This window comes from Macrobrachium nipponense, chromosome 10 (assembly GCF_015104395.2).
Source record: "Macrobrachium nipponense isolate FS-2020 chromosome 10, ASM1510439v2, whole genome shotgun sequence".
Taxonomy (NCBI): Eukaryota; Metazoa; Arthropoda; class Malacostraca; order Decapoda; family Palaemonidae; genus Macrobrachium; species Macrobrachium nipponense.
Window position 1 is genome coordinate 46,401,634 of NC_087204.1, and position 18,833 is coordinate 46,420,466.

Here is an 18,833-nt window from a genome sequence, read left to right on the forward strand (position 1 = left end):
CTGCAAGTCTTTTCTTTAACTTCTGGCTGTTTATGTGATTTATAATTATAGTGCGAATTGATTTTCAGTTGAACGATGGCTATTCAGGGAACCAGTGGACGTTCTGTTATATGATTTGTTGTCAAAAAAGTTCGATTTATTTTGACGGTTTGATTTTTTTTTTTTTTTTTATTTTTTTTTTATGAAGACGTACTCTTTGGTTTATATAGTGTTCCCCGTATAATGAAATGGTATGTATATATCTACATATGTTGTATGTTACAATAACAATAGTGTATGAGTAGCGATTAGAATAAACATCCGTTAACCAGTGCTATGAACTTTGTCCTCGTACATTTGCTCAAGCGTTTATAATTGTCATCCCACAGCAAGGACGCATTAAAACAGAAATAAAAAAATTATTTTTGCGATGTGTGTCAACTCATGATTCGTGGGTTATACGCACACGCAAGCACACGTACCCTAGAGGCAGTAAAAAAAAAAACCGGATTTAAGTAGTTCATTGAAATTGGAAGTAAACAAATGAGTGGCACATCTATATATATATATGTGTGTGTGTGTGTGTGTGCGCGCGCGCGCGCTAAATTTCTACATGTCATGAGAGTGCTTTTCGAGATGTCTGAAAACTTGACATTCTACAGCCTTCCTTCTTTAGAGATTTGCAAGGTTAACCTATGGTATTGCTACTAAACATATGGATTTTAAAAGGAACTTTACATTCTTTTAGGTTGTAAAACTGTCATCAGTAAATTTCACTGCACGAGGGATAAAAACTTTTACGATAATCTACATAAAAATGTAAGCTCTCAAAAATCTATATAAAAATGTATAGTTTAAACAAAAGTCGACTTTGCGTAGGGTAAGGAACTGGTCTTTCGCATGTAACCTTGTATGTTAGTGAGATGTTAATTCTTACGCATAAGATGAACGCAAGTCATGGTATTTGCTTTTTTATTTTTTTACAGAATCCTGGCTTGACGTCAATGATAGATGGCGCTAGTGCGTGTTTTAATAGCCGAATGAAGACTATTGTGTCCACTGACGCAAAGGAAATAAAAATTAAAAGGTGTAACAATCTTGAAAGAAACAAAGTACTCTAGGTACACTTGTTGACCCTCAAATGAAGACTGAAGCCTCTGAGCCAGAATAGTGGTTTCTTGGCCACTCAACTGAGCCTCTGACGAGAGTTTTTAACGCTCTCTCTCTCTCTCTCTCTCTCTCTCTCTCTCTCTCTCTCTCTCTCTCTCTCTCTCTCTCTATATATATATTTATATTATATATATAGATATATATATATATATATATATATATATATATATATATATATTTGTGTTATGAGAGCTGCAAGTTACCATTGCTGTGGCTGTTGTTTTTCGAAGTCATTTGTGCTTGGAAGTTCAACGTTGACATCTTTGACCCTCAGTGCTTGCTGCAATGTTTGCAGTTACCTTAAGCGAACAGTTTGTTTCAGCCAGACAAATAATTAAAGTTTGTTGAGTCCATAGAAACGTTTTATAAAATTTGCTTCGGTTATCTGTATTATTTCGATTGTCTTCAGTTTGTTTGATAGTCGACGGTGTTTAAGAGTTTTTTCTTCACGTGAATAGGAATGGTAGTCAACAATATTGTATGAAGTCGTTTTTACTTTTATTGATAGTAAGCATTTTAAACGTAAAAGGGCGCGCGAAAGACAAATCTATAAATGAAAAGTGAAATATGAATGGTTTATAGATAGCGTTAAAGAAAAAATTCCGAAGGCAGCATTAACGTAACGCCATGACTGTCTTTGGTATATCCGAAATTAGTATGCAAGCAAGTTTGCGTTGATGCTGGCAGAGCTCCAAGATAAATGCAGTCGGGCTATGATTGCTGTGGTCAAAACCACTTCCAATACTTTTTCTTCTTATGTACGCCTTACTCAGTCGCGCTCACAGACAAGCTTGTGATCTTTTTACTTTTCTTACGTTTCACCCCGTGTAACCACACGCAAACAAGGCCCTGCTTCCTTTAGATTTATATGCATGAATGGACAGTGTAATTAAATTTCTGTAATTGAAAGACATATGTATTATATACATATGTATAATATATATTATATAATTTTATATATATATATATAAAACATATATTAATATACATATAGCTTGAAAGTAAGAATGACGATTCATCTAAATGAGTATTATGTTATAAAGGGATTTATGTAATGGTCTTTATCTTTTTCTTTGTGTTGTTATGTTTTAATTTCTTTTTTTAGGGTGAAGGTAGGCATTTATTACTCGGTTGGTCCGAGGTTTACGCAATATGAGGCCATTTTGTAATTTTCCCTTTCTTGCCCATCGTTTTTATTAATGTATTTTAAAGGATTTTTTTATCTTTTGTTTAATTGTAAGGTTTATGACATTGAGTCACATTCACTTGAACTCATTTCGTGCATTTTTCTGCAATTTAAAAGAAGTGATAAAATTATTGCTAAAATGTGAACGTCGCTTTCAGGTGAATTTCGTACTCATGATTTTATATCAGTGCCGATATCCTGTCTTGCTGATTAAGGATTTTCATTCATTTAAATATTTTTGTATTATCATATTAGACTTCTTTTCTTTTGCGGGTTCTTATTAACCTTCTCCCTGTCACTTAGATAAGCTGCTCCATGTAAATATTTTTTTTTTATATAGATGATAGAGCATTGTTTACGGCTACGCAAATAGTCTTCAAACTGAAGGTTAGATGATGCGAAAATTAAATGACTAATATTTTATTTCACATCTGAATTTTTAACAATTCAATTATGAAAATATGTACTTATTTTATGTCCGTAAACCCTGCAGTCTAATTACGTTTTGTTTGTATTTGTCTAAAAAGAATGAAAATATTTAGAACATTATGCCTTGAATCGCTAACTTCAGAAATTTTTTCCCGAATACTCTTCATTTCATACCCTCTCAAAATTTACCATTCATGAGCTGAATAATACTACTGATTATGATGTACGAACCTTTGCCATATAAGAAATACAATCTGTCTGCTTCAACTTCTGTTTTCGGAGATTTCAACTCGACATACTCATGGATAAACTGTGTTGGCATCTTATTTTCTTGTTCAGAAAAAAAGGAGTGACATTTGAGATTACATCGGGCTTGACATAGCAGTATAAAGACGGGGAGGGGCTCGGTTGAGGTAGGCGTGGCTTATTCGCAACCTCTCAGTAACGTTACTAGCATCTTCACCTGATGCCAGTGGTGTGCGAGTCTTGGTCTAGTGAGCCCAGAAGGAATTCCCTTGTGCTAGTACAATGAAGCCACCTGTTAAAAAGTGGCATATTTCTGATTGTGGTATATCCATTTTTATATGTGTCCTTTCACTTTGTGGAGCCTTGGGGAAACCGGCGAGATCTGAGTGTTCCTTATCTTGTTATGTACAGGTAATGTGAACAGTCTTCATTACTGTTACGACCAAAGATTGCATTACCTCATTACTTACTTTTGTCGCTTCTTTTTATTTAAATCTGGCCCTGTTATGTTTGGATTTCAGGTGGCAATTTCTTTTGAGTGTATAATATTTTATGACGCAAATAATTCATTCAGATCTTCTGATTAATTTATTTGAAAAAGTTTCGAATTCTTGCTTTGTATGATCCATACAAGAGAGATTACACACTTTCTGAGCGTTGATTGTTGTTTTTTCTTGTGATTCAAAAGTATTGCTATTTATTATATATATATATTATATATATATGTGTGTGTGTGTGTGTGTGTGTATATATATATATATATATATATATATATATATATATATATATATATATATATATATATATATATATATATGTATGTATATAATATTACTTTTAAAGCATTGTTTTGGTGTTTATTAAGGCTACAAGGTTTTCTGTATTTTTAGTTCCAGTGTTTAAAAAAAGATTAATTTGAAAGTTCACGTAAAATTTTTGAATTTCATGTCGGCAAAAAAGCAACGAAAGGCTACGATTAGATATATGTATATATATATATATATATTATATATATATATATATATATATATATATATATAATATATGTATATATATATATATATATATATATATATATATATATAATATATATATATATATTCATATATTATATATATGTATAATATATATATATTTATATATATATATGTATAATATATATATATATATATATATAATATATATACATATATATCATAGATATAATGTTAATTCTGGAGCGCCGTTAATTGCGCCAATTTTTAACACGAATATAAATAAACTAAGTGGTCACATGCCCTCTGGATAGCAAGGTTTCAGATCAGTTAAGTTGAACAGCTTAGGATGCGAGACTAATAAATACCAGCAGCAAAACTTTTTCTACAATGCTGGTCTGAGTCGAAAATGTTCAGCGATATTGAGTCTGGGTAGCACGTGGATGTGTGACCACTAGTAAAAGGTAGGACACGATGACAAATGAAATCTGACGCCTTATGGGCTCTGGAGGAGGGTGGGTGCAGGTAGGCTGACGTATTTACAAAGATTCATGTCCAGTAACTTGAACCTACCTGCGGTAGACTAGCGTGAGTTGCGTTGGTTCACAGTAAGGTTCGCAATGCCCAGGAGGAGAAATGTACTGTTTAATATGTATATAATTATATATAGATATATATAATATATAATATATATAATTTTATTATATATATATTATATTATATATTATAATATATATTAATATATATAATAATATATATTATATGTACATATAATTATATATATATATATAATTATTATATATATAATATATATATATAATATATATACATATATATATACACACACACACACATATATATATATATGTATATATATATATATATATATATATATATATATATATATATATATATATATTACACACACACACACAAACACACACACTAGCTGACCCGGCGCTGCCGTGGAAAACTGAATGACCAAAGCTCTTCCTCTTCTCTCTTCTTCTCTCTCTCTCTCTCGTCTCCTCTTCTCTCTCTCTCAATCTCTCCTCCTCTCTATCTCTCTCTCTCTCTACATCTCCTACAATAAAAACCCCCTCTACTCTCTCACTTCCTCTCCCTCTCACTCTCTCTCACTTTTCCTGTTAAGATAGTTGCTTCAGTTACATTGCCCATCATTTTTTATATTTTATATTTCACCCCTTCTCTTCCCCTATTCCTATCGGGGCTGAACTTTGACTTCAAGGGCATCGGGAGTGTTACTATTGCTATGAAATAGCTCTAGACACTTACGGGAATTCTGGGTGCAACGGATGTTCACAGAGAGTTCATTATAGTCACTAATAAGCTACCTTAAATTCCTGGGAGATCTGTGATGTAAGATTGAGTAAGCAGATCCATAGCGAATCAATCAAGGGAAGAGTAATGGCTTAGGGCCTTCTTCAAATGAGGTAAAGGGGTTTACTGAATTTTGTTTACGTAAAACAAACAGATTAGAAGGCGATGGAATTACTGGGACGGGGATAAGAGAGTCCTGCTAAAGGACTGAATAATTTTCAGAATGAATATTGTATGTCAAAGTGGGGTTGAATAGGGGTGGAATAAGGCCACTGCACATGTGATAGAGCTGAATAGTTGGTTCCACAGCCACAGCCGATCTGCAATGGTATGCAAGATTGTTGCTTGCAAGAAACCCTAACATAAACAAAAGGGAACTGAGCAAGTGCATGGAAGATGCCACGGCCACTCGATTCTACAACAGTGAAATGCACAATTACTTTAACGCTTGATGATAATTCACTACAAAATCACAGTGAGTCTTCACACAATGGAAATTAAGAAATTTCAAGCAGAAAATAATATATTCGTGACCGCCTAAAAGAAACCTTATTCCAGCTACTTTTCCTTTGTCAGTGCTGACGGTGTGTTTTTCGACAGGGCGCCGGCAATGGAGGGAGGAAAAGGAAGGGGAATGCCACTTAGAAAACCAGGACTGGCCCGAAGGTGAGCACATGGGTGGAAATATAATGGACAAGGCAAGGTGGATTCTGGTAGGTCCTGCAGAGTTCTGAGAGAGAGAGAGAGACTCCAGTCAGTAGCCCTTAAATAATCTCCGGGGTGGGAGGGATGAATCTGGGCATACATGGCGTTGGAGTTGACAGGTCACCTGGGAAAAATCATGATATTCCTTGGTAGGCCCGGCACTTTCTCTTCCCAGATCTCCTTTTTCTGGTTGTCCGCTCCGGTGAAGATTAACACCTGGAAAAGGAATTTTTCGGCAGCCACGTTGAATAGAGAGAAAGATTAAGGATTACCCAGGAAGGCAGAGAGAAAGAAGATGAAAGGGGCAAATGATACCCGTAGTTTTAATTAAAACGATGAGAATATTTAAGTTTCTTGACATTAAGATTACTGTGGGCTGGAGAATTTACTTGGGAAAATGATGTATCCTTAGCACCTCCCCAACCAAGTTAGCATTCACGCCTAAGACCGGGTGAGAATGGTTACCAGGAATCAAACTCATTTAAGGCCGTTTCTTTATTTTCTCTCTCACTTCCCTTTTGGTACCATAGGTTCTAGCTTGATATTAAGAAGCATGTAAAGAATATAACATAAAGGAAGATTTTTGCTTAATTGATAATAAACTTAGCCCAATATAAAGAGGTTTATATAGTTATACTTAAAATACTCCATGCACTTATTAGTAGAAGACTTTTAGTCACAAAGTCATGCGGTTAATTACCTTGAGGAGGCAGTACTACGGAAATATTCGTGGACTTTGGTAGGTAGTTCTGTGATATTTGTGAGCGACAGCTCGGTGGCCTAATGGCATTAGCTTCAGTACACTAGTTAATTATACGTAGGCTTATATCATGAGGAGCCAAGGGCTCGTAAAGTAAAGATGATGGAGTCAGGGACTCGTAATTATGAAATTACATGAAAAACATAAGAACAAAATGAAAACAAATGACAGATGCAAGAGTGTAAGTAATAATAATACAGGGAAATTTACACTCAGTATGCCAGGGATTGTAGTCATTAGCTTCTGTGCTGGCTATATTAGTTCTTTAGCCCCAAAGAGCACAAGAGTACATGTCATAACGCCTTGGGCATATTAAAAGTCCGTCAAAGGGTGCTACCCCTCTTACAGATACATCTGTCAATACTTAGAAATATGGCACTGTGCCAAAGGTGGCACTGTTTTGATAAGAGCCTTATGGCTTGGAGGCATATAGTTTTAAATTTACCATTTCCGATGATCGCAAGATAGAGCTATGACTAATCAGGCCAAATACCGACAATTGGCACTGCATAAGCAGAGCTCGGCCTGGAGGGATAGTACCTTAGTAAGGTGTAAAATTAAGGAGAACAGATAAATTTGAGATAAAGGAAAACAGTATAAGAAGAATGAATTAAAAAAGGATAAGAAGGAAGTTCTCCAGATGAATGTGAGGCACTGTGCCATGAGCAAAAGGCTTACTTAGGCTTACTTGGAGCTTGTATGCCATTGACGTCTATTCCATGTATTTCTCAGAGGTTGCTGTGTCGACTTCAGATTTTGACTTGGTGGAACTAAGTTCGAGGATGTTAGGGGAGTGCTAGCTGCTCCGGCTGCGACAACTGGAACAGAGGCATTCCTTACAAGATCTAGCACCAGTCCTCAGAGCTCAAGTTCATCGGCCAGTTGAAGTGTGGCAGAATCCTGACTCACGGACGTGGCTGCTGTGGAGTGGGAAGAAGAGGAAGAGTTTGACTTTGACATGAGAAGCTCACAAGTTACGATGACCAGCCCAGACACAGGTTGAGGCTGTGCCTTTGGGTGAGCTTCCATTGTTGTCATGGGAATCCAGGGGAGTTCTTAATGGAAATGGGTTGTCCTCTCTCACCAGCACTGGTAGCATAGCCAAACTGGGACGGGACAGGCGACATGGACTGAGATCTCCGGGAAGGACATTTGACGCATGTTCTGGCACTAGCGCTAATGTAGTGTCAGACACAGGAATCAGTTTTGGAATTGGCTCAACTGCTGAGCTGGGTAAAGCCTGGCACTGCTCAGGGCGTGGAGGTGTCCTGGGCAGTGGGTTAATAACAGGTTTGTGAGGCTTAGTCTTGCCTAATGAATGATTGGAGGGGTTTGGACCTCTTTGATTCTCTTACCATAGAGGGGGAGCGGAGATTGCTTCCCAGGAAGATGTCTGAACTACCAGGAATGTAACTTGCTAAAGCAAGTGTGCAGATTTTGGATCTATAATCTTGTGATCCTCAGTTGCACTGTGGGAAGTATCATCTTAACATGATTGATACTCTTATTCATAATGTGGTTACGTTGATCAGTTCTAGCTCCATAGAGAACTTTGTCTTTTCCCTTTTTGAGAGAAATTTGTGTGCCAGTGTCATTGAACGTGATGACCTGGCAGGAATATTCTCTATTTACTTTGCCTTTGTTTACATCTGAGTCAGCCTTGCTCAAGGCGGCGGTGGGGCAGTTGAACACTTGGACGCTGGCTGGGTAAATTTTCCTAAGGTAAGGGAATTAGGGGGTGCATGTTTTCAGCCGTTTTTACGCTACTATATTCTTCAATAAAAACGTTCTCAGGAATAATGCAGGATCGTTGAGGAATATCTGACTCTGTTAAAGAATCTAAAGTTCTATTCTTAAGATTCAATGAGCTTCATGGACGTATGATTGAACCTAGCAGAAGAAAATGGCAAATGAGCACTGTGTAGGCTCTATTTACAAAGGAATTCTTTTAAATGGCTGGAATTAAATATGGCAAAATTGTTATTAGGGCTATGTGGCCTGGAATTGACGATTCCGAATCGGAATTTACCAGTCTCTTGAAAAAAAAATTGAATGAATTTTTATACAGTACTTCCTAACTTTACGTAGAGAGAGAGAGAGAGAGAGAGAGAGAGAGAGAGAGAGAGAGGAGAGAGAGAGAGAGAGAGAGAGAGGGGGGGGGGGGGGAATCCTGGGTTTTAATGCCATCGATTGGCCACCTAATAAATGTGCCTAAGTAAGAATTCGGGTCCTTCGAATTTTTCATAACACTTGGACGAAGGAATAAGGGCACTATTCCTTTTATCAACTACACTTCACTTTTCCTAAATAGCATATCGTGAAAATCATGCAAGCTATTATGCGTTAGCCATCAAAAACTCGTGGAAGGGTTAATAACTCTCTCTTCTCATAAAATAATTTGGCGTGCACGTGTCCTATCAGTTCTTATCGTTGATTGCGCACCTAATCATAACCTAAACAAAAAACATGTATATCGACACTTGTCCTTACGCTGTGGAACTCGGGCTCTTCTCGTGCTTGTGAAAGAGGAAAAATACAAATAAAAGGTTCGTTTTTAACATGTAACCGGCTCTAGCAATTGCTGTTCAGCTGGTTGTTGTAATTGCTGGGATCATGCAAGGCACACTGCACGCATACTGGTTATAAGTGGTCGCCAATTGCTATGAAATTGCTCTAGATACGGGAATTTTGGGCGCAACGGATGTTTACCGTGAGTTCATTATAGTTACCAATAAACTACCTTAAATATCTGTCTGAGCAGATTCATAGTGAATGGAGGGATGAGTCCGGGTATAGATGGCGTTGGAGTCAATAGGTCACATGGTGATGAGGGCACCTGGCAAAAATCATGGTGGCCAAAGCACATGATTCTTGGTAGGTCTGGCGCTTTCTCTTCCCAAATCTCCCATTTCCGGTTGTCCTCCTCAGGCGAAAATTAGCATCTGGAAAAGGAGGAATCTTTCGGAAGTCACTTTGAACAGAGAGAAGGATTAAGGATTACCCAGGAAGGCAGAGAGAGAGAGAGAGAGAGAGAGAGAGAATTACAGGGGCGAATGATACCCGTAATTTTAATTTAAATGAGAGTGATGAATTTTATTCTTATTTTCTTTACGATAGAAATATTATGGGCTGGAGAGTTTGCTTGGGAAAAGGATCTATCCTTAGCACTATTGAGCTCAGCAGCCTCGAAAACTATGGACTAGACGCTGAATTCTGTCATTATTTGAATTGTATTTTTCACTCCTCATAATTGTTGTTTTCACTAATTTTAATGTTTGGAGTTTAGTAATAACAAATTCCCATAAAGATGCTTCTAGCCGCAAATATGAAATTCCTTGTAAAAAGTGTGATAAAATATATTACGGACAAACTGGAAAATCATTTTCACAACGAACCAAACGACACCAATATTCAGTAAGAACTGGCCAAATATCGAATGCATTATTTGTATACATTTAAGAGAAGTATATCATCCTATTAACTGGAGAAGACTTTTAGTCTATATATGGAATGAGGTCAATTTCAAGTCTAAAAACGAGATTAACAGCGTCATCTTTAATTAGATTTTTGTTTATTCTTTTGTGCACTGAACGCTCTTACACGTATCAGTATGCTCATGGATGGTCATTTGTTATTCTTCACTGATGATACGTGACTAGAGTGAAAGGAATCCTGAAAAGGAAATGCTTCAACTTATTACGTAAATTAAGCAATCTTATGCCGTCTCAAAACAGTGAAGCAAACAAATTAGGCAAAACGTATGATCAATTTTCTTTTGACATCGTTATTTTTATAGTTTTTTAATTTCATCTTATGCTAATAGAATTTGAATTTTGTTTCATCTTTAGATTATCTCACAAATTTTTATATATAATATGATGTTGAAGATAACTTTCATGGAAGGGTGATGATGCGATCATGGCATTAATTACAGGGAAAAGGCAATGAAATTTACAAGTCATTCTTACGCAAGTGACGGAAACACTTTGATCATGTTGATCCTTTGGTCTCTTGAAATAAGCACGTATTTGGTCAGTCTTATGTATTTTAAAAAATCTCTCTCTCTCTCTCTCTCTCTCTCTCTCTCTCTTACCAACATATCTCTCCTATCCTGATCTCCTCTCTATCTCTATCCTCTCTCTCTCTCTCTCTCTCTCTCTCCTCTCTCTCTCTCTCTCTCTCTCAACACGTTGAGAATATTACATTATAGTCATTTTTATATCGTCCGAACATTTTCATAAATATGAGTGCCTCATTTTCTACCGGATACGACTTTATACATTACTTATTAAGGTTCTTTGCATCGTCATTTCGGTCCCTAGCTGCAAACCCTTTCATTCCTTGTACTGTACTTCCATTCGTAATCTCTTTCTTCCATCTTCTAACTATTTCTTAGTGCAATTGCGAGGTTTTCCTCCTTTTACACCTTTCAAACCTTTCTACTCTCACATTTCTCTTTCAACGCTGAGTAACCTATTAGGTTCCAGCGCTTGGCCTTTGGCCTAAATTCTATATTCTTCTCTACCGGATACGTGATCTGTAGTCAAGTGCTTTACGACAGTGCCTTTGCCAACTAAAGTGTAAATAAGACATTTTCCCAATAAATGAGTTTGTCGTTGTTGAAAGACTGACAGAGAAAAACCGACTATAGTTGATACAATTTACATTCCTACATTTGGTTTTTCACCTTACAGGTAGTGAAAAACTTGTAAAATTTTTTGGATGTTGTCACAGGGCCAGACCGAGGCGTAAGGCTTAATTTAGGAAAATCTAAGAAACTGGCTCTACTTTAAAATTCTTTTGGAAACGACAACTAGGATGGCCTACCTCATGTGAGCAAAAGTATGTACCTTTACTAAATCTTCACAAATAACTTTCGAAAAAGGTTTGAAGGTAAACTTGTTATGTGCACTTTGAAATATAATTCACTAAGGTAATAATATGAAGAATAATAACATTATAGGAGCTCACACTGGCTCCTTGGTGCTGCATCACTATTGACTGTTACGTAGAGTATCAAGAACAAATGTACCACTGGATTACAAGAATAACACTAACTCTAGTCAGTAAGTTTGGTACATAAAACAGCGATAGAACTCTTAAGACTAGGCACATAAGCAAAGATTGCTATCACCGAGATCTCGGGAATGTTGTCGCGAGGAATGGCACTGGTAGTAAATGTTGACTACCCCTGTTGAACTACAGAAGCCGGTATACAACGGGGAAGTGTTCACGAATCTGCAAAACAGGTTACGTTGTAACACATGGGATAACAACGCGAAAGCTTATGTAACTGATCAATGCTTAAGCGGAAAAATGCAAAAGTACCACATGTATCAATCATTAAATAGAATGCTAAGATTATGTAATTACTGTAAGTATGACCAACAAAGATCTCAAGAACACTCACAATGAATTCACAGATATCATCTTTGCATAGTTATATATCACTGAAGCCTCTGAGGGAGTCAGGGTAACAGGATCATGGAGAATATTTGGAACAAAGAGTGAGTGCAATAGTAGGTGAAGGCCGACAATAAACTTCTAATTCAATTACTTTAGTCTGTGGATGAGACGTTTGTAGAGGTTGAGCCAGGCTTCAGAGGAACGACTTCGTCGCTTGCAGTTCCTCACCTAGGAACAAATTGGGAGAGTACCACACGTCAGACAGTGCTCAGGTACTTCAAGTTGACAGCTATGAGGTTGGTGTTGGGGTAGTATGTCAAGGCAGACTCCGGGTTCCAGACGGTAGAGTAGAAGTGAACTAGCCTTTAAATCTTCACCAAGACAGCAGTATGCTAGATCGGATTACCGCGTCATTAGACAAGGGTTCGACTTGGCGTTGGATGGCTAGGGCGGAATGCCACTTAATAAGGTTAGAATGGAATGCTATTTGATAGGGCTCACTGGCCCATATATATACTCAGTTCGGATGTCGCCGGAAGTTGTATTGTCTGACATCTGTGAAAACGGAGGCTACATCTCTCGGTCCTTTGGTCTCCGTCGCTAATCCTGATAGTTACCTGAAAATGTCATTGAAAGCTTGCAGAGAAGGGTATGGAGGAGAGAGTACTTAGAGGTGCTAATTAGTTTCGAGACGGTTTGGCTTGGAGACGGATCTGCAGGTGCGAGGAACTGCGAAAACAAGGATATGGGTGCGAGGTCAGGTCAAGGAGACCACACGTGTGAGGGTGTGAAACTTAGCGAATTGTAGGGGCCTGGCTCCATCCAATGACTTTCGTAAGCTGGTTTTGGGAACTGGAACAGTGGTTTGGAAAGGGCGCCGTTCCAAAAGTCTTCTACATTTCTCGGAAGTGGCAAGTCGTAATCGGCTTAAGACCGGTGTCTAATTGGACTTGGGAGCTACGATGGCCGTGACAATTTGACAGGTAATAAATATAAAACGACGGAACTTTAAAATGACATTTTCGTAGATGGCTGATGACACGTCCATGTTGTCATACTCGAGACATCGTTAAGGCAAAAGGGGAACAAAAGGGGGCAGACAATGACTCAAAATATCTCAAAAGTCACAAAGTCGTTTCTTCTATTTCTTCCATGTCACAATGTACAGCGTTCACATAGTCATACTCAGGTGTGTACCATGACTATTTCAAGCAAACTAGATTGTTTATGTATTACATTTTAACGTCTTAGACAAATTGTATAAGTGATTGGAGAAATAATGGTGTTTCGTAATAAATGGACAGAGAAGGTGAGCAATCTAATAGTAGTTGAAATGCAGTATATTGAAATTATTTTCCTCACAGTATAATATGTTGCTTTCCTAACAGTATAATACGGTTATTTTCCTGTAGCCCATACTAGTCAACATTTTGAATGTCTGCAGGGAGTTGAATGGGAGCAGCCGTCCTGTGGAAGCAATAAACGTTAAAAGATAGCATTCAGAATGCAATATCAGTTTGATTTATAAGTAAACCAGCTTATTACTTACAAATAGTTATGTGACCTTGTTCCTATGCCTGTAGAAATTCATGTTATTATTCAGAAGATGAAATTCAAGCTTCCAAAGAATATGGTATTCATTAGGATGAAGTAAGATGAGGTAAAAGTATATACATAAAGAAGAGATTCACTTATTTAGGCGGAAAAATAAGAAATAAAAAAATGATTAAATATATGAAAATGTCTTAAAATTCAAGGAGAATTGTATTAAGGTAGTAATGCATTGCATCTTTGCTTGAACTTATGAAGTTTCAGTTGCACGACAGTCCAACGGTGTTAGGAATAAAGGACCTTTGGAAATGAGAAGTTCGACAGCGTGGTACTTTTACTGCATATTGGCGCTGCTGTTCAGCGAATGTGGTTGCTCTCGGCAGGCAAAGGGGATCAGGTATCAATTGTGGATATGAAAGATCTCTGTTGAAATACAGCTTATGAAAAATTTACAAACAAGAGACCATCCGTCGATGTTCCAAGCCAAACTGCTTCTATAGGAAACAGAAACGTACTACCACGAATCACTATCTAAAAGAGATCAATCTCTGGCAGAAGCAAAAATCCACACCCGAGAACTATTTCAGTAAAGAAAGCACAAAGGACCAACAACAATTCAGTACGCTTCAATAATCTCTTGACGGATAGCTTGTCTTCATGTTGTTTTTCTTGAGATTTCTTAGTCCTTTGATAATCAGCAGTGCTTATATATATATATATATATATATATATATATATATATATATATATATATAATATATATATATATATATATATATATATTACAGAAAGCTCTTCCCACCCCTACCTTTTTTTTTACCATAGATATCAAGTTAGGATAAATTGTTAAAAAATCATAGGTTATACGTATTATTATTATTGTTGCCACATATTTCATGCTCCTGATTTGTTTTATAAAATTCGTAATTTTAGGTGTAGATTTTCTGCAAACAAATGATAAGTTTCATTGAGATGCTGAAGTGGCTTTTAATAATTATCTAGTAAGGTTTTGGTCCGTTTCTTCGTGATTCTGTATTTTCGTAAATTTTCAGCTCTCGATACTTCACCTGGTTTATAAGCACGTTTATTATTATCTTCTAAGCACTGCATCATGATCATTCACAACCTCTCGCCTGTGTCCTTTTAGCACTATAGCACCTTATTCAACAGTGAACATATATTTTGGTGTTTGGAGGATTACCTTCTTGATGGTATTTTAGACTCATATATTTGTGCATGGCGATCAAAAATCAAGGAAAATTAAATCAGCATTAATCTGTAAGCATATCACTGTATGAAAATGTGAATTTAGGCATATTAACTGGAATTATAAATGAGGAGAGAGAATTCGAATGTCTTAAAGTTTAAGCGGGAATTGATAAAGTGGCAGCATGATACTAGAGTTGAGGAAAATTTAAATGCTTGCATTCTAGACAAAGAGTGCTAAATTATTATTATTATTATTATTATTATTATTATTATTATTATTATTATGAAAAACTGAATGTTACGAGTCCAAGAGCGCCATGGGGGAAAGGAGACTTCGATATCTAATTTGTTTTGTCGCGTTTTAAGGAAAAATGACTTTGGTTCATAGTGAAGAAAATTTTTTCACATTTTGTATTTCTACAATATATTTTAGAATGAATGAAGATCCCACGTTAAATGCCATTTGAAAGTCCTTTTACACAACTAGCCTCCTTCCTTTGCTTGCAAAAAGAAGAGTCAAATACATACTGTTTTAGAATTCATTACAACTGTACTGTTTTGAAACTCTGCAAAATGAAATGAATGACTGGTGCTTGACTTTCAAGGCGTAAGAGAATTGCTTCCTAGTCCTCATCAAATAACATGTTCCTGTCCGCCTAACTACGTACAGTTCAAACACTAAATTTTTTAATTGCTCATTAATGCTTTACTGTCAAAATTCCAGCATCAGCTTGCAAAGGTAATCAAATCACACACCGATATATCCTATCCTGGTATTGGCCAGTTACACTTTGAGGAATCAGAAATATAGTGTTAAAGAGCAAAGGAAACCACAGAAATTATGTGACATTGCAATTAGAAAAGTGCCAGTAGATTAGATTCAAAATTTTTCAGACACTTCTCACAATAAAATCTACTACTTTGCAGATGTGGTTTAAAATCGATAGCCCCATCTCTACCATCTATCTTTGTTTGCCTGAGAGTCCTGTCTTCGTTGTAGCAATTGAGGTTGCAAACAAAATGTAAGTTGTGAGTCATAAGGATTTAATGAGGGTGGAAAGGCATCAAATAACTGGTGGAAGTTTTACTTGAACATGATGCTCATTGATGACAGCATGATAAAACAAAAGGCTTTAAGTCTTTGAGGACTTCCAGGAAAAGAAAAACTTATAGATACTAAACCATTCACGGCAAGTAAGTGTTTATTTCATACGTAGCTTCATGGCGGAATCCTCGGTCACGTTTGTAGCACAGTTAAAGAAACAGGCTAAAGGCTTAAGCATTAAGGAGCCCATTATCATTGGTAATATTTAGCAGTATGAAGGGGCATGTGATAAAGCCTGTTTACCCTGCAAAGGAAGAGGTATATCCTTTTCCTCTGGCGACAAAACTCGAGACATGATTAGCAGCAATGGTATTCACTGGTGGTTTCATCGAGTGCTCCATTCCCAAAGTAAAAATTACTTAGAGGAGGGGTTGCCACTCAAAGTTTCATTAATGATACAAAGTATTTCATGACATCTGTTGTCAGTCAAAATTGAAAATTACAATGTTCATGTGAAATTTTCCTATCGAATATGAGACCACTACTTTAGCCACATGACCAGTTAATAAGTGTGCCAAGCCACTCATGCACTTGGTAGGTATTCGAGATGATTTACGTAGCCATTGGTACTGGCCCTGACATAAGAATCATGTCATCTTGGAAATTATTCACCATTGCAGATGCAATACCTTTATCAAAGGATCAATGGATAAATTAATGCTGAAAACAGTAAATGGATATCGGAAGAATTTGAGAGCGGAAGAGCAGTTCATGATTTCAAGAGTTTCCCATAGTTCAAATAAAAAATGAAGTAAATAAACTGTACAATAAGGCCAGTTGGTGGTGAAGATAAGTTTATATTATAAAGGAAGATAGGAAAGTTCAGGCTAAAAAACATTGTGAAGCTTTGATAAATAAGGAGTTGGAGTGCCTTTTTTTAGTCATCTATAAAAAAAGATAAAGAGGACGAAGAAACTTGGAAATGAAGTAACAAACGCCATTCGATGCAGGATCACCTGGCTCAAAGTCAGATGCTGGCGTCGGCTTTGGTGTAGCCTTCCCTGATGTAGACAGAAGCGGTAGGTTATCATCTGTTGCATCGATTTTTACAGCAGAATTATATGCAATTTTAAAGGCTTTAAAGGGATTTTTAATTCGGAATGAAAATAATTTTATTATATATTGTGACTCAAGAAGTGTTCTTCAATCGCTGGAATCTTTTAATTATTTAAACCTCCTGATTTTAGATATATTGGAATGGCTGCTTCTACTGAAAAGAAAAGGGAAAGAATTACAGTTCTGTTGGGTCCCTTCTCATGTTGGGGTGGCTGGGAATGAGAGAGCTGACCAACTTGAAAAGTTGGCAGTCAGCTCCCCAGAACGAACAAGATGCCTACTACCATATCGGGATTTATATCCTCTAGTAGATCAGAGAATAAAGAAAATGTTGGCAGTCCCAATGGGAGGATATTGTAGCTAAACCAGAAAATGTGCAATATCACGTCATCAGTGTCTCCTTGGTCATATCCGTATATGCCAAGGTGACAGGATACGATGTTGTGCAGATTGAGGATTGGACATACAAGACTCACACATGGGTTCTCGATGCCTCGTGAAAATCCTCCATTTTGCGATGATTGTACTGTGCCCCTGACTGTGAGACATTTGCTGGTTGAATGTCCCAGACTTGGGAATTTGAGCATAGGTTCCTATCTTGGGGATGTGATAGAGGTGGTAATTTTATCTTATCTACAATTCTTGGAAAGGATTGTAATATAGAGCAGTTATATTCTTTATGAGGGAGGCTGGCCTCCTCAACAAAAGAATTTATTTATTAATATTTATGATATCTATGCACGAATTTTTATATTTGAACAAATATATATATAATATTTTTTATTTTTTATAGTTTTTTATATGAAATAGATTTTAGATTTAATTCTACTTTCTATCTAAATTTATTTCGGTGTCAATAACAGAGATGTTGTGACACCAGTTTTTAACAGACATAATTAATCATAATGAAGCTGGCTTTTTATTTTCATTAAATGGTGTGGCATTTTCTACTTACGTTCCCCGTTTGGGGGAGTAATGCTATAAGTGCACCTCACAGGGCTTACTGTAAACATTACTTGAGGTTATTTGCCGCATACCTTTTGCTGGTTGAATGTCCCGGACTTGGGAATTTGAGACATAGGTTCCTATATTGGGGATGTGATAGAGGTGGTAATTTTATCCTATCTACAATTCTTGTAAAGGATTGTAATATAGAGCAGTTATATATCTTTATGAGGGGGGCTGGCCTCCTCAACAAAATTTAGATTATATAATAGAATATCTATGTAAGAATTTTTATATTTGAACAAATATATTTATATTAATATATTTTTTAATTTTGTATATGAAATTAATTTTAGATTTAATTCTACCTTCTATCTAAATTTATTTCGGTGTCAATAACCGAGATGTTGTGACACCAGTTTTTAACAGACATAATCATAATTAACCTAGCTTATTATTTTCATTAAATGGTGTGGCATTTTCTACTTATGTTCCCCGTTTGGGGGAGTAATACTATAAGTGCACCTCACAGGGCTTACTGTAAGCATTACTTGAGGTTATTTGCTGCATAACTTTCGCTGTACCTCCATTCATATTCTTTTTCTTCCATCTTAGTTTCCACCCTCTCCTAACAATTATTTCAATATTATTTTCATAGGTCTCAGCGCTTGGCATATGGCCTAAATTTTAAATACCATTTCCTTCCACTTTTTTTTATATTTTCTGTCTTGAAAAATGGGACCAGGGTTCTTGTTTGAGGCTCCTACTGGG

The 18,833-nt window shown here is 36.5% G+C and overlaps 1 protein-coding gene across 5 annotated transcripts in view; it reads left to right on the top strand.

Annotated features, from left to right (window-relative positions):
• The window catches only part of LOC135223605 (uncharacterized), a 910,537-nt gene that overhangs the window by 184,399 nt on the left and 707,305 nt on the right, over nt 1–18,833 (top strand). For 4 of the 5 annotated variants that reach the window (XR_010316536.1, XM_064262184.1, XM_064262180.1 and 1 more), the window contains exon 1: nt 3,248–3,421. The exons of the other annotated variant lie outside the window; for it this stretch is intronic. Coding sequence is in view for 3 of the 4 variants with exons in the window: in XM_064262184.1 (XP_064118254.1) it covers nt 3,293–3,421 (129 nt within the window). In the remaining variant the exon portion in view is untranslated. Of the gene's footprint in view, nt 1–3,247; nt 3,422–18,833 lie in introns of those variants that run through there. 5 annotated transcript variants of the gene reach the window in all.